Below are 23358 nucleotides of genomic sequence, written 5' to 3' on the forward strand. Positions count from 1 at the left end.
ACGAGCAGGGCTGTGTGAGCATGGAGCTAGCCCTCCACGTGCCCCCGTGCTCCTTCCATTGGCTCATGGGCTAGCTTGAGCCTGAGGTCCACTCAGCTGAAGGGTGGAAGGCCAAGTTGCCAGTCTGTCTGCCTTCCACCCATCCATCCACTCATCCACCCGTCCATCCACCCATCCTCCAGCTCCCCACCCATTTACCCACCCATCCACCCATCCACCCATCCACCCAACTATCCACCCATCCATCTATCCATCCATCCATCCATCCACCTACCCATCTATCCATCTACTCATCCATCTATCAATCCACCCATCTACCCATCCACCCATCCATCTATCCATCCAACCATCCACCCATCCACCCATCCATCCATCCACCCGTCCATCCACCCATCCAACTATCCATCTATCCATCCATCCATCCACCCATCCATCTATGCATCCCCATCCATCTATCCATCCACCCATCTACCCATCCACCTGTCCATCCACCCATCCATCCACCCATCCACCCATCCATCCACCCATCCACCCACCCATCCATCCACCTGTCCATCCACCTATCCATCTACTCATCCATCTATCAATCCACCCATCTACCCATCCACCCATCCATCTATCCATCCAACCATCCACCCATCCATCTATGCATCCCCATCCATCTATCCATCCACCCATCTACCCATCCACCTGTCCATCCACCCATCCATCCATCCACCTGTCCATCCACCCATCCATCCATCCACCCATCCATCTACCCATCCACCCATCTACCCATCCACCTGTCCATCCACCCATCCATCCATCCACCTGTCCATCCACCCATCCATCCATCCACCCATCCATCCATCCACCTGTCCATCCATCCATCCATCTACCCATCCACCCATCCATCCACCCACCCACCCATCCATCCATCCATCCACCCATCCACCCATCCACCCACCCATCCTTCCATCCATCCAGCCATCCGTCCATCCATCTGTAACCCATCCATCCACCAATCTGTCCACCCACCCACCTGCCCTCCAGCTATCCCCCATCCATCTGTCATCCCTCCACCCCCACCCACTGCTGGTCTGCCCATCCATCCGCCCACCCACCCATTCACCCATCACCTGCTCCCTCCCTATTCACCCAGCACTTCCTGGCCCTGCCTGTGCCTGGTGCTGTACCAGGTGCCCCTTCCTGGCCTGTCAAGTGTTCACTCTCCTTTTTTCCTGTGGTGTCCACACAACGTGGACAAGTACACGAGTACTGTCTGATGCATGGTGACCGACCCCCTGTGGTGGGGTAATTTTAGGGACTCATGAGTGGTTCCTGGAGACCTGTGGTTGAGTGTATGTGGGAGTTGGGGTGCGTGGGGCAGGCTCTGATCTCAGTCTTAGGTGGGGACTGCCCTGTCCCAGGCACAGACCTTGGCTAAGGTGTTCCAGGGATTCCCACAGCTGGTCCTGAACCAAGGACAGGGACCTTGGCCCAAGGCTTATGTAGCAAGGCCAGTGACTCCAGGAGGCCCAGCCCCAGCTGTCCCCCAGCCTGTGGACAGGCATGCCTGGCGGGGGGTGGTGGGGCAGCTGGAGGACAGTTGTCAGATACCAGAGTGACACCATGGCAGGGGGGCAGAATCAGGTGAGTGGCTTTTCAGTAGAACATGCGAATCTGGATTTTGGATGTATATTTCCCTGGATTTTAAAAAACACGTGGGAAATCAACTAAAAAAACTAACAAGTGCTGAGCCCACGGTGGGAGGTGGCCTCCCACAGCAGCCTCCACCCTTGGGGCTCAATCCCTCTTCCAGGGCTGTGTGCAGCTGGGCCAGTCCAGGCCTTGGGACCTGCCTCCCACCCTCGAGGCCCCAGGACCCCCGTAGAGACTCCAGTGGTCCTTGGTGCCCGGGTCTGGACCCAAGGAAGGTCATGTAGCCATGTGGGCAGCAGAGCCCTGGCCATCTCTGTTCCCATCTAAAATGATGGCACTGGCTGGCCGAGGCTTTTTCATGGCCAGGTCCCAGGTCCACAGGTCTCTCTGCACTGGCCTTCCCGCAATCCCCAGCATCGAGTGCCTGTATTTCTCTGCCCCTTTCTCCCGTCGCCTCCCGCTGAAGGGCCACCTTACAGCTGCCAAGGCAGCCAACGCTCGGCCAGGCCCACGGTTCCTATTCCACCCGCTGCCATGTGGATCAGCACGCCCTGTCCTTCCCGAGTTGGCTCTGGCCACCGCCACCTGCACCCCCCACTCCTGAAACCTACTCTCTGCCTCGGGACCTCTGCACGACAGTTCCTCTGCCTGACCCGGATCTTTGGGGGAGCCGAGGAGGTCAGACCTGAGGGCTTTGTTTCTGGTTCCTCTTTGCTCACGTCGCGAGGGCTTCGCTGACCAACTAGGCCACTCTCTTGACACTCAGAGCCCTTGCCACTTGTCCTGAGCATCCCTTCCTGGCTCTCCAATCTTCCGGTTCCAGGGTTAGTTTTCTGGTCCAGCACCCGACTCCCTCTGCAGGGTCATCCCAGAGGGAAGGGGCGCGCCTGTTGGCAGCTCCCCTCCCCGCGCTCTGCCGTGCCCCCGAGCGCTGCGTCCCGGCCTCACCTGGCAAGTGCCAACCCGGCGCGTCCTCCCCCCGGCGCGCTGGACGTGAGCTCCGCGCCGGCACTAGGGGGCGCACGAGGCCACGGCGGGGCCGGGGCTCCCGGGTCCTGGGGGTGAACGTCGCCAGGCTTCACTGGCATGATGGTGACCACGGGTGGCGCTTAAAGTGTCCTCGCTTGCCCACGTGAGTACCCTGGCAATCCAAGGGGGCTCCCCAAAAGGTTTGGGAAATTTAACTGAGTTAAGTACCAACGTGTTGGGTTGTGGATTCAGGAGCCCGCAAGAGCCTGGTGAGCTGGTGGGACACCTCCCGCGAGCGGACACCAGGACGCGCGTGCGCACTCAGCGCTGGCAGGTGCGTGGGTTCCACGATGCGAAGCCCGAGACCACGAAAGCAAACGCGCGCCGCTGCACGCAGGCCCAGAGTGCGGGCGAGCACGCGTGCGCACGCCCGGGACAAGCAGAGGCAAGGCGCACAAACACGCCAGCGGGTGCGCACTCGCACACATGTGCACAGACAGGCCTGGGCGCGCACATGAGCCCGCGCAGCCCCACACTCGCACACTGACACATACGCAGGAGCTGAAGTCCCAGGAACACCTAGGACAACTTGCACAGGAAACACACCTTCCTGGTCAGTCACACCCAAACGTGCAGCCTCAAGCGAGGACATGTGGCGGACTCTGGGGAGCCTCTGGAGTGTCCTAGGGCACAGGTCATGAAGGCAGCACTCAAGTAAGGAGAGCATTGTGTTTTCAAATTTATTTAAATGAATATTCAGCCACAGTCCTCTGTGGATTTGTGTACATTCAGTTTTTTAAAAAATGGATTCCATAAAAGGAATTTTGGTAGTCACCTAATTCTTAACACAATATTTATATACAAAAACTCCATTTGAAACTCTTACTGTACAAGAGAAAATAGAAGCATCAGTTTGATTTTAGCAAATAAGGAAGACCTGCCCCCTCGAGGGGCTCCGACCACCGCCAGTCAACTGCAGGAATGTCAATTTCACCACCAGGAAACACTCAAACACACCATGGAGATTTTCTCCTTCGCCTTGATGAAACATTTTGTTTCCTTGGTGCTTGAGAAATTTCAGATAATTGGTTAGTATAACCAGTGCAAATTTAGATCACTCATATCATTTATGAGAACTTTTTTTTTATCTACAAGCTTTTAAAATGATAATTGTCCAAGAGACATTCCTGTGAGTAAATATAGAGAAGTGTTACCAAAATAGAAGCCTTTATTAATAAAAATCTTTGGTAGTAACAGTATTTGAAATTCCTCTCAATGATACTTGGTTAACTAATAAACTTCCACCTTGAGCTACAGAAAAAAAAAATCCTCCACATCCCGCAGTTTAGTTTTAAACAACTAAACAAAACCAAGAAGTATTCTAAAGCTTTGAATGACGCTCAGAAGCCTTAGGACTTGGTGATGCCCTTGAACCTCCTTCAGGTCACCTTGGAGGTGATCTCCCCTGCCCACCTCCCTGTCACCCTGGTCTCATCTCACAAAAGGGCATCGACTGATGTCAGCCCAGCACCCCAGGGTGTGAGGCTGGCGCAGGGGTGCTGGTCAGCTGTGGCTTAGTCAGGACACCTGGACCCCTGGGCTCCAAGGATGGACGGGAGCCCCCGTGCCCCTGTGTGGCCAGGGCCATGCACCTCTCTGAGCAGAGTGCCTCAGCTTCCGAGTTCACCGAAGGAGTCAGGATCAGTCCTGGGCTTCTCTGACCTGCGGCCAGCCAGGTGACACGTTTGGGAGCTGCATCCCCACAGTCCCTCTCAGCCTCTCCGTTCTTCCCCAAACCTGGCTCCAGCTCTGGCCGGAGGCAGTGGAGACCATCTTTCATCTGTCTCCAGGCATCTGTCAGAGGAACAGATGATTTCTAGGGCCTCTGCTCTCTCCCCACTGCGAAGCGCCGGCCCTGGCCCGCTGTTGCCCACCACCACCAGCCATCACGTTGGTTCACCGTGAATACGAACGATAAAAAAATCCCTGCATAATGGTTTTGTGCAAAAACAGGAGAAAAACAGAAAGAAGAGAGAAAAATGTCCCATCGGAAAGTGGCCCTCCACGTTTCCGGGGCCACAGGACCCTGGAGGGGCAAAGTGCGCTCACCCCAGGGCGCCCCCGTCGGGAAGCCGCCGCCCGCAGTGCCGTGGCTACAGCATGCCCCCGCGGAGCGCGCCGACGTCGGGGCGGGGCGGGGCGCTGTGGTGGTTGCAGGGCTCCTCGCTGTCGCGGTCCTTCTCCATCCACGTGTCCAGAAGCTGCTGCTTGCCCTGCTCCTCCCTCATGAACAGCTCCACCATGAGCACCTTCTCCTTGTGGATCTGCTGGCTGATGTCCTTGGGGATGTCCGGGATCACCCAGTCCACAAAGTCACTCATGAACATGACCAGGTTCTGCAAGGGGGACCATCACCCACAGGGCAGGAAGGATGCCACTGGGAAGGGCGTCCCACCCGTCCGCTGCCCCACCCGCCCGTGTGCCTGACCGCTCTCTGCTCTTCCTGTGCACCTGCCCCACCCCTCTACCTGCTCCCACCTGCCACCTGCCCCACCCCTCTCCCCGCTCCCACCTGTCACCTGCCCCACCCCTCTACCTGCTCCTACCTGTCACCTGCCCCACCCCTCTCCCTGCTCCCACCTGGCAGAGCCTCACCCTGTTGCTCCTGGCCTGGGCACAGCCCTTGGTTGCTCTGGGTGTCAGTTTCCCAGAAGGTCTAAGTGAGGTAATAATTACCAGCAGGCCCTCCAGGAATTCCTGTGGAACTTTTTTTCTTGGGGGGCAGTGTTACTGGGAATTGGATCCAGGGGTGCTCGACCACTGAGCCACATCCCCATCTATTCTTTTTGAGACAGGGCCTCACTAAATTGCTGAAGCTAGCCTCCAACCTGTGATCCTCCTGCCTCGGCCTCCTGAGTTGCTGGGATTGCAGGCGTGCGCCTCGGCGCTCCACTGTGCCCCACTTGGGTGGACTTTCTTGAGTGAATATGGATTGAAAACTTCCCTGAACAACTCTGGTGCCTCGGCTGGAAGGCTTCCCAAGTGAAGCAATGGCTCACGGGCCACCAAATGTAACCGTGAGTGTTGGGGCCTTAGGGAAGGGGCTCCGGAGCACCAGCCGGTCTGCTGCACCCCGGCCCTGCACTGTCACCATGGCTGACATTGGCTGCCTCAGATGGGACGTTTTGGAGGCTAGGATGCGGGTTAAGTTGGTTTTTGCGAAAAACCAGAAACCCTGTTGTTGGGTGAATGTCCCTCTAGCTGAGGAAGTGGCCCCTGTTGGGACAAGGCCGGTGGCCCCCAGCTGCCCCTCTTCTGGCTGCGGCAGCCCCCACTGTGGCTAGAATGCCTCCTGCTCAGCCCCTTCCCTGAGGGGCCTCGCACAGCCAGGAACCCTGGCCCCGGGCTCTGGCGGGACAGGCTCTGAGCTCGGAGTGCAGGGACTGCCCACCCTGGGGCGTGTGGAGGGCAGAGCTGGCAGAACCCAGGTCTGGAGCTTCCTGATTCTGGGCTCTGGGCCACCACCTTCCTGGCCAGGACGCAGGTGGCTAGAGTCTCGGCGGTGCCCACGTGTCCCAGGGCACACGTGCTGTCCCCCTCCCCAGAGACGGGCTGGAAGGGCCAGGTCCCTTTACTGCTGGCGGGGGGTAGGGTCATGAGAGCCCTTGGTCTCCTGGCCACTAGGCTGAAATGTGAAGACCAAGGCGGGACGGGGTGCGGCCTCCCCTTCCTGCAGGCTCTCAGGACCACCCACCCTCCCAGATGGGCCCAGAGCCCTGCAGGTGCACGTCCCTCCTGGTCCCCTCAGGGGGGCTGCGAGTGCCCAGGTTGGCCGGGCGCCCCTCTCGGGCATCCCAGAGCAGCATCTCCACGTGCCTGGAGGGGTCTCCAGAGCCCGGCACTGACCGTGGGCACCGGGCACTCTCCAAGTGCCTCCTCCTCAAACCTCCAGGGGACAGGGCCACGCACCTGGAAGACGATGACGAAGGCCAGCCGGGCCGCCAGGACGGCCCAGAAGTCCTTGGAGACGTCGTACTTGTGTTCCGACCAGGGGGGCTCACGGTAGTCCTTGTACCTGTCGGGGGAGGCAGGCCTTAGGCGCGGCGCGGGCTCTGGTGGCGCTGAGCAGCTCGGGAGGGAAGGTGGGGGGCCTTGCCCACGGCCTGGGGCGTCTGTGCCTGCTGGAGGATGTGGCCCTGAGGGCCCAGCTGTGGCCTCCAGAGGCGAGCTCCGTGTCCCTCTGGTTCAGAAGTTTCCAGACTTGGGAACAGTAGAGCCTTTTTTAAAAAAGTGATCTCTCCTGAAACCTTAGGGCCCCACGCGGGAATGGGGTGGCCTTCCCTCAAGTCCACCCTTGGCCTCCACCAAACTCCAGGAGGTGTCCACGGAACACGGTTTGGAAACCACTTCTCCTCTGAGGCCAAGGGAGTGAGGGTTCGTTCCAGCACCCCAACAGGGGACACAACCCTCTGCTGCCCCAGGTCATTCCTCTGCAGCTCTGAGTCACAGGTGTCCCCCTCCACTGGTCGGGTTTAGACAGTGCCCCTGGGTGTCCCACAGGGAGAGCAGGCCCCCACACAGGTCCCCCGAGGCCTTACCATTGTCCCAACTCTTCTACAGAGACCGGGAGATGCCCCGAGCCTGTGGGGACCTGTGTCTGTAGGGCCCCCCCAAAAAACACCTTAGCTAAGCTTCTGCAGAAATCCTCACCACGGCCGATTTTAGGACTGTCAGCAAAAGAGTCCACGTAGATAAACTCCCTATTTTCATGTTGCCCTATCTTACGTGGCCACTGGCCGGGAAGAAATCGGCTCTCCAGGTGCTGGACACCCCCTTACTAGTTTCTCACAAACATTTATCCATGTAGCAGTTTGTAGAAGTTGTCAGGTGGGTGGCGGTGACTTAGAACAAAGCAGCCCGCGAGGGAAAGAAACATCAGTCAGGAGCCCACAGAAACGCCTGTCAATCAGCGAGATCTCCTGACTAGCGCCTGTCAATCAGCAGGACCCCCGGCCAATCCTGGAGTTCAGCCAGCTCCCTGACCAACTCCAGCCGGACAAGGGACCCTAAAAATCCTCTTTCCTGTCCCAAGCCCCACCCCCTTCCGGCCGTGAGCCCCATAAAATCCCTTTCCAGTCGAGCTCCCGCGCAGTTTCTCAGACCCTCTCCTGTCCACTCTGTGGTCTGATCGAGTGAGTCTAAAAAAGCCTCGCTCAGCGGCCTTTTAAATCGGCCTCCTTTGCTCGCTGCCGGCCTTGCCTGATCTTACGGAAATGGGTGAACCAGGCCTCTGGCCTTGAGCTGGGCTTCACGGACATGTCTGCATTTCCAAGAGAAGTTACCCACTGGGCTCCATGGAACCGCTGGCACGGGGAGGAAGAAAGGGGAGAAGAAGCTCTCCCCTTCTCAGCCGCTCCCCTCAAAACCTACCTGCAGCTGTGTCTGGACACCTCCTGCCCCTGTGCTGACCTCTGTCGACAGGATGCCCCCGCCAGCTCACAACCACCTGGGCCCCCCTAGGGAGACGGGCCATCCTCTCTGGGGCACATGGCTCTCCACACCACCACGTCACCTCTGCCACTCCCTGACCAGACTCTGCTGTCCCTCTGGCCAGTGGCTCCCTCAGGGAGGAGCTGGACGTGGCTGTGATGGTGGGGAGCCCTCAGTACCACGGCACAAGACTGCGCCGGGCAGAGGCAGAGGGGCAGCCGCGCCCACGGTCTGTTTCAGTGGGTCCTAACAGCCAGGCCCTGCCTGCTCCCCGCGTGGTTGGGCACCCTCATGTGAGGGCACAGGGAGCGGCTCCCCTGTCCACGGCCTGGGACCCGGCCACCCAGGCCTTTCCAGCGCACTGAGTTTCTCCTCTCGCCCAACAATGTCCACATAAGTCCTCAGCGATGACAAAGAGACCGTGTCTCTGAGCATCTTGCTTCTTCGCCGTTATCCTCCATTCTACTTGAGTTGAGCGTCGGCTTGCACAGGATCTCAACGGGGACACAAGAGGTGCTGTGCCGTGTGACAGGGTGGCCCTGGAAGTCTCCAGGAGGCCAGCCTTTGCAGTCAGCTCCTGCACACAGGTGCCGGGGTCCCCAGAGCCCTCCTTGGCTGCCAGCTCCCCGGTGCAGTTCCGGAGGAGGCCAGCAGGTGGCGAACTGGCGCCAGTCACCCTGGGACTTTCTTGTGACTAAGGTCCCATGGACGCCTACAGACAGGCCTGCCTAAAGACGGCTCCCCTTGAGATTTCTCAGCTATCTGATGGCGTGACATTTTGTGGAAGCTGAGCCCCGGATCTGATCTTTCCCCTGCCCAGCGGCATGGGCTCTGACCCTCGTGATGCTGGGCACCTGCTCCCAGCCCGCCCAGGATCCTGGGGAAAGACTGTCCACAGGCACCGCGTGGCTGAAGGGCCGGTGGGGCATTACCCGCCCCTGTGCACCAGAAGCAGCTGCGTGGGCAGGTGTTTGAAACTGGAAATGGTCCCCTGGTTGGCAGACCCGGCTGGCGGGGTCCCGAGTGCGCGGGCCCTGCCTGGACAGGGGCACGTGGGATAAGCATGTCCATTTTACTGCTGATGCGCCAAGCTGCTTCTGTGACTGTCAGCACCACGGGCCCCAGCAGTCCTTCCCAGCCCCTTCCATGTGCTCAACGGCTGGAGGCAGGAGAGCCAGCTCCGGGGCGTGGGGTGGAGGCGGAGGTGGAGGCCCCAGAGGAGGTGCAGGAGAGGGGCCAAGCTACCCCTGGGACCCTCTGTCCCTCCCCCAGGCGGGCCCTCCTCTGCCCGCCCTGCCTCCCCCCTGGGCACTGAGGTCCCCAGCACTGGTGCAGGGCACCCTGGGCTCTGCCTCAGTCATCCGTGAGCTGCTCCCTGCGAGCCCTGAGCACCTGGAGGCCAAGAGTGGCAACCTGGTGTCCAGACGCCCCTTCTTTGCCCTGCTCCTCCTCAGGGGCCTTGTTCAAGCCACAACGCCCCAAGTTTCCTTAAGATCCCCATTTCCTGACTGCGACCCCTCCCCAGGCCTGGCCAGCAGGAGTCCTGGAGCCCTGGCCGTGGCAAGGATAGGCATGTGGCCCAAGACAGGCTACAAGACTCACATCAGGGCTTTCGCTATTGGAACAGAGAAGGTCTCCCCGTGGGGACTGCGGGCAGACAGATGTAAGGCAGAAGCTGCTGGTGGATGGTGTCTGCCTGCCAGAAACTGATACTGACACAGAGGAAGCACATTAAGGAGGCTGTGTCAGTGTGGGGCCTAACGACTGGAGCTCCTGGATCCAGCCACACCTGAAGCTATCACGGACCTCTTAATTATAGCTAACTAGTGTATTGCCCCTTTCCAACGTCCCCCCCGGAATGTTTTTTTAAACAAGTTTGAGTGGTTCTGTGACTTGCTTCTGAAAGAATCCTGGCTCAAACCTAGGTTTCCCAGAAACCCACTGAACTGGCCCTTCAAAGAGAGCCGCTGGGAGTGGTACCTGCATATTTGCACCTCGTAGCCCAGGTCCAGGGGGTCGTTGGGGGCTGTGCCGTTCTGGAAGTCGCTGACATTGAAGAAGGAGAGCGTGTGGTTGACGAAGCCGTGCATGGTCCCGTTCTGGCTGTACATGTAGAGGTACACCAGGCGCGGGATGAAGTCGGACGTGAAGGAGATCACGAAGGCCTGCCCGGGAACAGCGGGTGAGCATGACCCCAGGAGGGTCGGCGTGCCCTGTCGGCTCCCTACCAGCCTCCTGGGCGCAGCAGGAGGGCACAGGGAAGGGCGCGCTGCCTGCCTTCCACTGTGTGGCAAACCCCCCAACCTCTCTGTGCCTCTTTTGTGTTCTTATTAAACAGGACACCCCCTGAGCACAGCCCCCCGCCTCCTGGGTGCCACTCTGCCCAGCTCAGTCCATCACGGCCTGCTCTCGTGGTAATCCAAGAGCAGGACCCGAAGCCCAGCAGCCTCTGAAACAGGCTGTGTAGTTCTGGGGAAGTCTCTTGCCCTCTCTGTGCCCTGGCTGTATTTCCTAGAAGATGGGCCCTAACAGTCCCCACCTCCAGGGGCTGTGTGGGCACTGGTGGGTTGGCATGGGAAAGAGAACAGAGATCTGGAAAGTTCTAGTAGCCCACTGAGTGGTAAACGCTAACACTTGTCCAGTGTCCTCACCTGCTCACAGCACCCCCTCCAGCACACAGGCTGCACCTCAGGGTCCCAGCCCCATCAAGGTGAGCCCTAAGCTCGGGCCCTGCGCTCACTCACCAAGGTGGGACAGACAGCCACAGGTGTGCCCTGTGCTCACCTCCCCTCGACAAAGGCTTCAAAGCCACCATCTGGGGAGCAGCTGGCTGGCAGGAGGGAGGCCGGGCTCTGAGGCTAGAGCGCCTCCGCCCAGTGGGGATGGAGGCCTAGGCCCGGCTCCTGGAGCCCCCTGCCCCCACAAGGTGTCAGCTGCTGGGCAGACTGGCTGCAGGGTGCAGGACGAGGGCCCTGGGCTCCTCTGCTGTGGACACTCAGTGGCTGCCTGGGTTATGTGCCCGGGATTCAGTCTCGGGTTTTGAGACAGGTGCTGGCCAGCGGGACAGAGCTAGACCTGGGGCAGGGGAATCCGCAGGCGGGGTCCGGCCGACCTCCACAGGAGGCCAAGGGGAGGACCGCGGGGACCCAGGTGGTGCCACTCAGAACCCACAGGCCGGCTCTGCGGGAGAAGCCAGGAGGGCACACTGTGCGCTGGGAAGGGAGCGTCCACCATCGTCCACAGCTGGGGAGGCGCTGAGGGGCTTCTCTCCTCACCAGTCTCAGCCGCCCCAGCCTCTTTAAGGAGCAGGCGTGAGCGTGTGTGTGTGCGCGTGTCTATGTGACTGCACATGTGTGTGAGTGTGTGTGCATGCATATGTGTGTGAGTGTGCATGACTGTGCGTGTACGCATGTGTGCATGTGTATGACTGTGTGCGTGTGTGTGTGTGCGTGTCTATGTGACTGCACGTGTGTGAGTGTGTGTGCATGCATATGTGTGTGCGTGTGCATGACTGTGCGTGTGCGCGTGTGTGCGTGTGTATGACTGTGTGCGTGCGTGTGTGTGCGTGTGTATGTGTGTGTGTGTGAGTGTGTGTGTGTGTGTGTGTGTAATCAGCCCCCCAAAGCAGCAGCGAGGTTGCTGGCTCTCCATCCTGGGTCTCTGTCACTGTCCCTCTGTCACTGACCCTCCCTGCTGCCTCTTGTTCCTTTGTTCTCAGGACCCTGGGGGGCGCGTGTGCAGGACACAGGGTGGGCGGGGGGCGGGAACCTCCCTGCAAGTCTGCAGTAAAGGCAGGGGACGGCCATTCCTCCCCAGAGTCCCCAGCCCCAGATCAAGGGACATCTCCAGAGAGGCTACCCTGTCCCAGGAGCCGAGGGCTGCAGCCGGAGGTGGGGGCCCAGCTCTGCCTCTGGGGGCACTGCCTGCCGCGGCTGGGCAGGACTTGGGTTTGCAAGGTCCCCAGCGTCACTTACGTTAATGATGACGGCCAGCTTCCCAACGCCTCTGAGGATGTTGTACCAGATGCCTGGGGAAGAGGAACCAGCTCTCAAGACCCCTCCCCGCAGGCAGCGCCCCAGCGGCCCCGCAGGCGCCGGCTCCCCAAGGCACCCAGAGGGATGAGTGTGGCAACGGGCACTGTCTGGGAGGCCGGGGAGCCCAGTGAAGGCCTGGCCACGCTGTGCCTGTGCCGTCCACTGTCCCTGAGCAACTGAGGCCTCTGAGAGACGTGCTTGTCACAGGGCCCCTCGGGGCTCTGGCCACACCCAGCCAACCCCGAGGCAAGGACCCCACAGGGCCGGGATCTGTGGCTCGCGGGCAGTGCAGGTGTCAGGGACAGGCCGGAGGTGGCTTTGGGGTGAGGATCATAGCCAATGACCCTGCAGCACTGCAGCATGAGCTGTCCCTGTCTGGACGCCATCTTGCTTCTGTCACCCCAAGTCACAGATGGACAAAAGGACCACAGAACACGGCGGGGGACACCCTGCTCTCTGCCTCCCATGGAGGAGGGTGCCCTGCCGACTCTACCCCAGCAGTCCAGATCCGCGTCCCGGGTCAGCGCTGGACACCCCTGAGCAGCCCTTCTCGGACAGGCTGGGCGGGCCATGCTGGCTGTTACTGTCCAGTGACAAGAACGTGGCAGGCAGCTTTGACAGGCATAGGCTGCAGGGGGCTGCGTGCAGCCGGCAGCCCCAGCTCCTGTTTTTGGGGTGCACCCTGGCGGTCTGCAGAGACAGCTCAGTGCCACGGTTCTCAGTGTCCCACGGGCTCAGGTCACTGTGTGAGGGGCCGAGATGGCTCCCTCCCAGCCTGGCCAGTGGCTGGGCGATCCCGGTCCTCTCTGTGATGGGCAGGGGCGCTCCAGGCCCACATGTGGCCAGCAATCTGGGCAGAGTGTCCCACTCCCTGCCGCCACCTCCAGTCCTCAGGCCGGGCCACAGCCCACTGGAGACGCGACGCCTGCCAAGGCTCCGTCTGCTTCCCACGGCGGGCGGCCCTCGGTTTAGCTTCCTGATGGCACAGGTGGGGCAGCCATGGGCCCTGTGGGGTGGCACTAGGCTACCCACCCTGCAGGAGGCCACGGAGGAGTGAGCCGGACGGCACGGGGGGCTGGGCCTTCCTCGTGATGTCGCCACGCTTGGTCACGGGCGGGAACACAGCAGCACCCGCCCGCTAAGGGGCCCAGGTAGGCTGTGGACAGTGCATCCTGTGCCTCCTGGACTTCACCCCGCGTCCAGTCCACAGGTCGGCGCCATCAGGTCGGCGTTTGCTGAATGGCCTGAGCGTAGAGAGCCCTTTCCAACAAGAGAGCGCAGAGCGGGCCACCAAGCAGGGGCTGGTGGGACCGTCCAGCTGCATGCCCACTCCGTTAGCCTCGCCCATGACTTAAAGATACAGACTTGCTGCTTCTGAAAGATCCTCAGCCCTGGTCCCGGTGCCCATGACCACAGGTCTCCATGACAGCTGTCTCCGTGACAACAGCGCGTGGCCCAGGGTGGCGCCCCCTGCAGGCCAGGATGTTCTCTGCACCTGGGGAACCCCCCGCATCCCTTCAGCCCTTTAAGAGCACAGCATTCACTCCAAACCAGATCCCCTCAGGCTGGGGACAAAACACTCAGGGCTCCCAAGTTTCAAGAGACTCATAAATGGGCCTGTAGCTCTGGGTCCAGGAAGAACACGGGCCTCTGGGATCTGAGTCGGGGGCCATGTTGAGACCTCAGGTGGGTGCTGGGGTGATACCCCTGGGCTTGGCTCCCCGGGAGGTGGCACCTGAGCTCAGGGTGTCCTTGGGCAAGTGAGGGTCATCCCAGGTGATCACCCAACAGGCCCAGATAGATGACAACAGGAAACAGTGGGCAGGAGGGCCGGGGTGGGACAGGCAGGCCCTGCAGGTCCGCAGCCCTGGCCAGGGGTTGCCCTGTGTGGACCCCACACCGCGGGCTGCGGAGCCCTGGGAGAAAGAAAAGCAGGACCCCGCCCCAGCCTCTCCTGGGGGAGGAGCTGCACTTTGACCCCCTGTTATTCTGACACTGGCTGCAGGTGACTCCTGACTCGGAGGTCCCCGTGAAGGGGGCCTTCTTTTGGAGACCTCTTGGGCTCCTTTCATGGAGACCCTCGAGGGGAACTGCCTCGTGTTTACCCCTGTTTCAAGGACTTTTTTTTAACTATCCCAGGGGACTCTAGGCCCCACTTCCAAGAACCTGACACGGAAGTGTCTGGGAACCGCATCTGCCCTGTCCCCGTGCCAGGCGCTGAAGGCCAGCGGGTTCTCACCAGCGGCCCTGAGGACGCGGGGAGCCAGAGCTCAGCGCCGAGCTGCGGCCAGTTCCCACGCAGGTGGGCTCCCTGCAGGACCCACTGCGCCCTCGCCACGGCAGAGGCCGGTGGCGAAGCCACTCTGGGACACAGCATCCCCCAGGCAGCCAGGGCGCATGGGGGACAGGTCACAGGGGCCACTGGGCCCTCTGTCCCCAGGGATGCTGGCCCTGCATGGATCACAGGAGGAAAACAAAAGCCTGTTTAGCAGCAGGTGGCAGCGACGGAGCCCAGAGGAGCCATGAAGGGCCAGAGCACACCTCTGAGCCCCGGGACCGTGAGAGCTGGGGGACCAGGAGCCGACTGCCCTGGGGCGCCAATGTCCCCACCCCGGGGGCTGCAGGCAGCCCGCGTCTCCATGTGCTCTTTCACCCTTCTGGGTTTCCACGTGTTCAAGTGCCACCGTCTGGGGACAGCCTGAGCCTCTGGAAGCCAGGGATGCCAAAGCAAATACGCCCACGGAGGGTCAGCCGGGGCCCCGGGCAGCGGGAGGGGGCCACTGGGAGGAGTGTGGCCGAGAAGGGTGTTCCTCGCTGGGGACAGAGCTGCAGAGTCCCCGGGACGGCCAGGATGCACCCACTGCTCCTCTCTGGGCCTCTGGTGTGACGGTCGGTCACAAGGCCGGCTGTGGCTCCAGTTCTCTGGCGAAGCTCTGACATCCCATGGGTCTCGTGTCCCCAGGTGGGGACAGGCAGGATTTGCTCAGGCTTCCTCCCGAGGTTCCTGGGAGGACCCCATGGTTCACCTTGGTCACAGTGCTCTTGGTCTTCAGGGTGGGGTGCTGAGGAGCCCCGGGGACAAGCCTACTGCGCTCCTGATGGACGCCACCTGTGGCCAAGTCCAGCCTCTTTCCCATGGGCCCCGGGAAGGGACGTCGTGAAGAACAGTTGCTCCAAGACTTGAGGCGTCCATCACCTTTTTGGACCAAAGTTTAGGACGTTCGCTTTCTGGCCTTTGATGGGGAACAGAATCAGGGGCGCTGGGGCTGGAGGTAGACACAGTCTCGGCGGTCAGCAGGAGGGGCTGTCTGCCGAGTCCCTGCAGTCCTGACGAGGTGGCACGAGGAAGCCGCAGTGTCCGGGCTCCGTGGGGCGCCCCTGGCTGATCTCCCGCCCCACACGGGCCCAAGTCTCAGCACAGACCCCACAGCACTAACGGGGGCTGCAGGTGACCCGGGAGCAATGGCCGAGCTGATGGTGTTGGAACTGAACATGTTGCCGGTTCCTTCTGAGATGCAGTGACCACATTATTCTGGAGTCGGGAGGCGGGGGACCCACAGATCAGGTCACCACTGGTGGGGGTTGGCCACGCCAGGGGGTGGCCACGTCACCAGAGGCCAAAGTGTGGACCAAGGGGCTGTCCACCCACTGCAGGACAGAACCCCGAGCAGAGCGCGACCTGAGGGTCCTCCTCGGAGAACGAGCCTGACGTCCAGGGCTGGAGGGGCCCCTCCGCGGTTCTGCAAGGGTGTGTTGGGCGACAAGCGCCCACCCACAGGCTGTCACCGCTGTGCGACTTTATTTTGGCAACATTAGAAATAACATCCCCCGAGGAACTCAATCCTGCTTGTCTCAAGACTTAGCGACGCTCTTCTCCGTGAGTTTGTCAAAGGTGAGACGATTTGGGCACCTGTGTGCTCAGGGGAGGATCCGTCTCACTGTAGGGTCAGGTGCTGGTGAGTGGCGGTGCTGGTGAGTGGCGGTGCGGCTGGGGCCCGAGGTCTGCAGCCCGCGGACTGGCTCCCCTGGCCCGTCCCTGCCTCCTCTGACATCCCGTTTCTCCTCAAGTGCTCTGGGGACAGGCCCTCACCACCCAGGACCTGGCCCCCACGGCCATTCTTTGTGGGGACCTTACACGTGCCTCCCCAGCCTCGACCTTGACCTTGACCTGCGTGGAGGGTCACGCAGGGACAGCATGGTTCCTGGGTGGGTGACAGTAGGTTGGACACGCCCACGCTTCCCCAGTGCCCCGGAGGCCAAGCATCTTAGGTGAGGGTGGAGGATGGAGCCGTGAGGAGCCTCCAGCTCCCGGGCCACCGCCCTCCCCAGGACCCCCACCTGTCCCGCAGCCGCTCACCTATGTCCTTGGCTCTGACGGCCACTGGTCTCCGGAGCTCGGTGACGAACTTCTTGGCGTCCAGCCGGATCTCAATGATGTTGTTCAGCAGGGCAAACAGCGGGGCCAGCGGGAAGGATGCCACAAACAGGGTGACAAAGCCGAACTGGATGACTGGGAGAGGGCCAGGGCCATCAGCTCGTGGAGTGGGGGTGGCCGGACCCACTGTGCCAGTCCATTACTCCCAGGAACCTCCTGCCCCGGCCACTGCAGCTGCCTGGACGAGGTCTTGTGACAGAACCACATGACCCCAGGGACCTCCAGACCAGAGGGGACTGAGGTCCATGTGCTGCTCTGACCTCCATGCTGGACACTGGATGATGGCAGTGCGGCCCAGGGCTAGCTCAGGAGGTGGGCACTGGTCACTCATGGGACAAAGCCCCGCAGGTCCAGCCTGCACTCGCTGTGCCCGAGCTGGGGAGGATGCCAGCAGAGGCTCCCTGCGTCGGGAGGCTGCCCCCACTGCTGTCCTCAGAGCCCAAGTGACCCCTCCCCGGGCCTCAGGCACAGGGCGGCCCCCTTCTCCCTGCCAGCCTCCGCCTCCGCCTCCGCCTCCCGGCCTCGGTGCTGGTCTCCCCGGATGGGCACTGGCTCTGGGGCTCCCGTGGCCTTGGATAGGAGCCGACGGGGCTGAGCTCCCGGGGAAGGCCGGGGAGGGCTGCTGCAGGGGACCCAGTAGGGAGAGGATCAGGCACTGCCCGGCAGGACCTGGCCTAAGGCTCTCTGTGCCAGGCGGTAAACAAGGAAGCGCGCAGGTGTCACCGTGTGCCCGGCCAGCCGAGTGCGGGCACTGTTAGCACTGGGTGGGCCGGGCAGGGGATACCTGGGAGCCCCGGTGCCTGGGCAGTCCTGGTGACCTCGGCTCACACTGAGGGGTGGGCTGTGTGGGACGCCCTGCCCAGGAGGTGATGGGCACCAGATAAGCTGCGAAACCTGGGCCTTGCACGTGGGCCTTGCACGTGGGCCGGGGGCTGTGGTCACTCCTGACAACACAGCCTCCTCGGCGTTAAAGGGAAGAGGAAGGGTGAAGGGGCGGTGAGGCCTCTTCCTGCCCGGGGCCCAGCCTAGTCTCCCCTCGAGGACCGGTGGTGGCTGATGGGATGTGGAGAAGGAAGGGGCACAGCAGTGGCCTAAGGTGGTCTGGTTGGGTGTGGGCGGCCACCCTGGTGCCCAGGCCCCCAGCTGCCAGGGAAAGGCAACCCAGGCAACGGGCCCCCGGATCTCGGCCTGTCCCAGGCTGCGCTTCTCGTCCTCTGGTGTGACCCTGCAGGCAGGGTGGCCTTGCACCCAGACCTGCTGGCCAAGGCCCACAGAGGCCCACGCGGGCCCAGCCACTGGGGAAGGAGCAGCCCGGCGGCTTATCTCCCTCCAGCAGAAGGGAGAGGGCCTCGCAGCAGCCCCCAGACCCACCTCCGGAGTCGGGGCAAGGCGCCTTCTGTGCGGCCGCGGGGCAGCTGGCGGCCTCGGGGGCCTCGTGGCCAGCAAGAGGAGCACGGAGGAAGCACTTGGGTGGAGGAACAGGCCAGGTTCCCTACAGCCTCCCAGCTGAGGCCGTGGGACAGTCCCCGTGCACCCGGGGCTCGCCCCCACCCTGCCACGCTCCCTGGGCACTGTGCACATGGCGGGGTCCCGGGCAGCCCCACGGCCTGCACCCACAGCCTGGGAACCGGCCACCTACGGCCTCAGACACTGCCCTCCGGGACTCCCTATGTGAGTCTTCCTGACTGCCTGTACTCATCGGTTCATTCAGAAACCATACATTGAGCCCCTGCTGTATACTGGAGCCTGTTCCAGGGCCGGGCTAGGAGTGATGAGCAGTAAAGAGAAGGTCCTGCCCTCAGGGGGCTTTCATCCCACGGGAGACAGACAGAGCAGGAGGGAGGAGGGATTCAGTCATCTGCTGGGGATCTGCAACAGCGGGGGGGAGGGCCTGCCTGTGCTGGTGGGTGGGTGCTGCCCCCTTTAACCATGGTCAGGGAAGATCCCTTTGGAGGACATTCTGGGCACAGTCCCCGAGGAAGGGCCAGGACATCAGGCTGAGGTACTCCAGCCAGGGTACAGCTGGTGCAAAGGCCCGGTGGCAGGCTTAGACTAGGTGTTTGGGGAACAAGGAGGCCAGTGTGGCCAGAGTGAAGGGAGGCAGAGGGAGAGGGAGGAAGTGGGACCAGGAGGCTCCAGGGGCCACGCAGGCCACATCTGGCCTCTTCCCATCTCTCCTTTGAGCCCCCAGAGAGTGAATTGCCACTTCTCTCATTCTGCCAGGGACATGACTGGGGCTGACTGGGCTCAGCCTGGGTGTCTGCATGGCGGGGAGAAGGAAGAGCCGCCCGGCCTCTGCGTGAGGCTGTGCCCACGGGACCTCGCCTGGGCACTGCAGCCGCCTGGCCCGGGCCTTCAGAAGGCAGGGCCCCTTCCAGAGGACTAGGTGCAGGGGAGGGGACAGTGGGGCCACACCCCCAGCCCCCACTCACTCATCTCCATGTACTCAGGGGTGAGGCCCGCGAAGGGCTCCAGGTTGTAGTCCACCTCGTAGCGCTGCCGCCTCTTCACGAGCTCCTCGGGGGCCGCCGTGCTCTGCCGCCTCAGCTTCAGGTAGCGGATGAACTTCTTCATCTTCCTGGGGAGACGGGGCCGGTGGGCGGCGGGTGGCGGCGGCGGGCTCTGGCCCCTGGGCTCTGGCTAGCTCTCTGCTCTAAGCCTGGACCTCACTTATGGGAGATGGTGGTGGTGGCACTGCCGGCCGCTGCTCTGCACCCACCCCTGGGGCACACGGCTTGGTGGCCTCATGAGGAGCTGAGGGGCAGGAGAGCCAAGGGCCACCGAAGGCCAGGGGAGGGCCCAGCAGGTGGCAGGGACATGAGCATGGCAGAGTTTGGCGGTGCCCATGTGGACACTGGCGGGGGAGAGAAGTCCAAGGTCCCCACTCCAGAGATCTGGCTGCCTCCGGGGACAGTCTGCAGGGTCACCTGTTCTCCTCCCTCTCCTTGGCCACTAGGGAGTGACTTGTGCCCCATCTTCTGCCTGCCCTGGCCACCTCCCTGCTCTGGTGCCCCCATCCCGGCCCCAGTGCTGTCATCTAGGCACCACGAGAGCCCGCGGCCGCCCTGCCCCCGGGGACTCACGGGATGCCGATCTCGAAGAGGTTGTTCTGGATGAGCTGCTTCCCCAGCATGATGATGCTGAGCTGGATACACAGTTCCATGAGGCAGCCTCCGGGGGCACACTGCAGGACAGGCCAGGTCAGCCCTGACGCAGCAGGCCGCCCCGCGGGGAGGGAGGCGCTCCGCGCCATGGTGGACCCGAGCCCTCCACAGGGGCACGTGCGCCTGCCGGTGCCGCGAGACTGAGCAGGTCCCCCAGTGGAAAAGGATCAGAGGAAGACAAGGCTGTCCTGGAGCAGGCTGGGCCCGATCCCGCGATCGGTGTCCCCAGGAGAACCAGGGGAGGGAGGTGCACCCTGGGGCCGTGCGTAGAGACCACCCAGGCTTCCTGCAGCCCAGACGCTGGAGGGAGCCCGGCAGGTCCTCCCCGCGCTTCAGAGGGAGCGCGGCCTGCCCATGCCTTGCTCAGGGACTTCAGCCTCCAGAACAGCGGGCAGCACAGTTCCATGTCTCAGGCCGCCCCGTCTGGGGCACTCTGCTGGGCCTGCCCTCTAGGCAGGCCATGGGGCTGGGAGAAGGCTGGGACCGGGGCTCACGTTGCCAAGGCCTGGGGGGCTGGGACCCAGGGTCCTCCGTCTCCCAGGGCCTGTGCCCAGTCCCCAACACCAGCTCTCCACCCACAGGCCACGCAGCAGTACAGGCTGGGCCCGCGTGGCTGGAAAGCCACCCGGTAAGGCGGCCAGTCACCTGCTGAGGCCCAGTGCCACTCCCCTCAGTGGCCATGCCTCTGCAGGCTCCACGGGTAAAACTTTTTATCTGATTAGCAAAAAACGTGTCCTGGATGACCATGAATTCTGTGAAGCACATCCTGTACTTGATTCTCCTGTAGGAACACGTCTCCCTACTTCTCTCACGTGGCCGTTGATAAAGTACCACGGACACAGAGAAAATGCCTTGCCCAAGGTGCACGGCTCGTACAGACTGTTTACAAATCCCCATGACTGCTAGGCCGCCCCCGGGTGCCCAGGCCTGCACCTGGGCCGCAGGACCTCCAGGCTGCACCCAGCCAGATCAGCCTGCACCTGATGTCCACCCACTCACACCCTGCTTCCCAGCGTCTCTATCGGGAAGCCCCGCTCCCTTGTTTTCTCGCCGAGCTGCCTTCTTCTGTAGCTGGGAACGTGGGCCAGTTCCCCGAGACCTGACCCCTGACAGCCCGGCTTGGCCCGACAGAGCCGCTGGCTGGGGACACAGTGGAGCAGGTCCATAGGCCATGACTCAGCGGTGGCTGGCGCCAGAGCCGGTGGCCGGCACCGCGTCTGGGGTAGAGAGGTGGGAACACAAGCCAAGGCCTGTTTCTCCTCTTTTTAGCCGGAGACAGAAATGTCCAGAGCTTCACCAAAGAGCCAAAGAGCAGACGGCCAACGGGCACCCCGACGGGGTTCGCGCTCTCTAGCGCTGAGTTTCTCCTTTTAGGGTCACTCGGTGCCGACACGCTACCCAAGAGCAAAGCCACCAGCCAGGTGGAAAGGGACTGTCCCCACCGCTGGACAGACCCGTGTCACCTGGTCCCCCAGCCCACACAGAGGTGGCACCACGAGGGCGCTGGGACAGTCCCACTCACCTCTTCCATTCGGAAGGAGCGGAAGATGTACACGTAGTCGCCCGGGCGTCCCACGAACCTGGGACATCAGGGAGCTCTCAGAGGGCGGGGCCTCCTGCTGGGGAGGGCCCCAGGGGTGACCGCGCTGCGCTGCGCTCCCAGCCAGGCCAGAGCCTGCTCCGGGGTCCCCGCTGCCTGGGTCCCTGCTGCTGGATGACCTCACTGCCTGGGTCCCCGCTGCCTGGGTCCCCACTGCCTGGGTCCCCACTGCTGGAGGACCTCACTGCCTGGGTCCCCGCTGCCTGGGTCCCCTCTGCCTGGGTCCCCACTGCTGGAGGACCTCACTGCCTGGGTCCCCGCTGCCTGGGTCCCCTCTGCCTGGGTCCCCACTGCTGGAGGACCTCACTGCCTGGGTCCCCTCTGCCTGGGTCCCCGCTGCCTGGGGTCCTCACTGCCTGGGTCCCCGCTGCCTGGGTCCCCACTGCTGCATGACCTCACTGCCTGGGTCCCCGCTGCCTGGGTCCCCTCTGCCTGGGTCCCCTCTGCCTGGGGTCCCCGCTGCCTGGGTCCCCGCTGCCTGGGGTCCCCGCTGCCTGGGTCCCCGCTGCCTGGGGTCCTCACTGCCTGGGTCCCCGCTGCCTGGGTCCCCACTGCTGGAGGACCTCACTGCCTGGGTCCCCACTGCCTGGGGTCCTCACTGCCTGGGTCCCCGCTGCCTGGGTCCCCACTGCTGGATGACCTCACTGCCTGGGTCCCCACTGCCTGGGGTCCTCACTGCCTGGGTCCCCGCTGCCTGGGTCCCCACTGCTGGAGGACCTCACTGCCTGGGTCCCTGCTGCTCTGCTGCCCAGCTAGAGGTGGCCCTTTCCTAAATGTGTGGCCATGGGGGCCACACTGCCCGCTGTGCTGGCCCCAGTGGCCTCCCACCCGCAGGCGGAAGTCCCTACCGGCCCTTGAAGAAGGCCACGTAGAAGATGGGCGTGTAGGAGTTGACGAACTTGAGCAGGAAAGCCTTGAAGGTCAGCCTCTCCTCGAAGCTCTTCTCCGTCTTGGGGACCTCTGGGAGAGACGGACAGTGCCGCGCTGACCTGGCCGCAGGCACCACCGGGCCAGTGCTCAGCCCTGCTCCAGACCGGTGGCCGGGCAAGGGCCTGAGGAGGGGCCCAGGGGTTAGCCCTGGTCACGCTGCAGGCACAACCCGGGTGTGGGCCTCACCGATGGTGGTCAGCCACCTGGCTATGCAGCCATAGACCTCATCCAGAAGGATGATGACCACCAGGTTGATGATGACCGCAGTGGCCGTGACGGTGACCCGGATGTTGGAGCGCACGGAGGGGGAGGAGTTCATGGCCAGGGCCGCGGCTGTGGAGATTCTGTAGATGATGACGCCCAGGACGATGGCGAACGTCACCGCGATCTGCAGAGGGGACGGGGATGCACTGGGCTGGGGCCATGGGGGCTCCCGTGGCCCTGACCACCGGCTACTCTGCCACAACCCGAGAGTCCAGCACGGTGCCTTCGTCTCCCCACTGTCCCCAGTGCAGCCCAGTGCTGGGTGGCCACAGCCCAGTGGCTATCTGGTGGGCTCCCTGCTGGGGGCTTCTCCCTGGGACCTGGCCACTGACGGTCCTGACGTGCGGGGCCAGGGTGCCACCACGGGGCCACTGCACCCAGGAGGCGGTGGTGGGCATGGCTGGACCCCCAACCTTCCCAGCAGCCATGACCACCTCTGGGTCCTCCGTGGGAGTGAGCTGACTGTGGCCAGAACATTCCAGAAGATGCAGGCTGCAGGCTGCTGGGAGACGGGCGGAGCGGCTGCCCTGGCCGTCTGTCCCACCCACCTCCGGCTGTCTGGGTTCCTTTTCTTCAGGCCCCACTCCCCTGGGGCCCACGCTGGCCCCGCCCCGCGTGGCGCTGTGGATGCCCCACACTGAGAGCCCCAGGACTGCACCACAGGGCCAGGCCTGCTGGCCACGTGTGGTCCAGCTGCCGGATGAGGCCCCTGCACCACGTCCCGGATGCGGAAGACCCTGTGCCAGTGTGGTCACGCGTGGCTCCCAGGATGCGCTGGGGAGGCCCGACTGGCCAGTTTCCCAGGGACGCTCAGGGTCGGGGACACCTGCT

General features: G+C 62.7%; 1 protein-coding gene across 5 annotated transcripts in view; it reads right to left on the bottom strand.

Annotated features, from left to right (window-relative positions):
• Nucleotides 1–3336: 3336 nt before the first annotated feature.
• Ano1 (anoctamin 1) overlaps nt 3337–23358 on the bottom strand; it is a 143570-nt gene continuing 123548 nt past the window's right edge. For all 5 annotated transcript variants that reach the window (XM_046444943.2, XM_046444942.2, XM_046444941.2 and 2 more), the window contains 10 exons: nt 22450–22651; nt 22182–22293; nt 21256–21313; nt 19653–19753; nt 19002–19147; nt 16492–16644; nt 12075–12127; nt 10081–10265; nt 6580–6685; nt 3337–5006 (listed from right to left, as the gene is read on the bottom strand). In XM_046444943.2, coding sequence (XP_046300899.1) covers nt 4764–5006; nt 6580–6685; nt 10081–10265; nt 12075–12127; nt 16492–16644; nt 19002–19147; nt 19653–19753; nt 21256–21313; nt 22182–22293; nt 22450–22651 — 1359 coding nt within the window. In that variant the 3' untranslated portion in view covers nt 3337–4763. The remainder of the gene's footprint in view (nt 5007–6579; nt 6686–10080; nt 10266–12074; nt 12128–16491; nt 16645–19001; nt 19148–19652; nt 19754–21255; nt 21314–22181; nt 22294–22449; nt 22652–23358) is intronic.

Source organism: Marmota monax, unplaced genomic scaffold (genome assembly GCF_021218885.2).
Source record: "Marmota monax isolate L192 unplaced genomic scaffold, Marmota_monax_Labrador192_F-V1.1 WCK01_AAM20220418_F8-fsc00038, whole genome shotgun sequence".
Taxonomy (NCBI): domain Eukaryota; kingdom Metazoa; phylum Chordata; class Mammalia; order Rodentia; family Sciuridae; genus Marmota; species Marmota monax.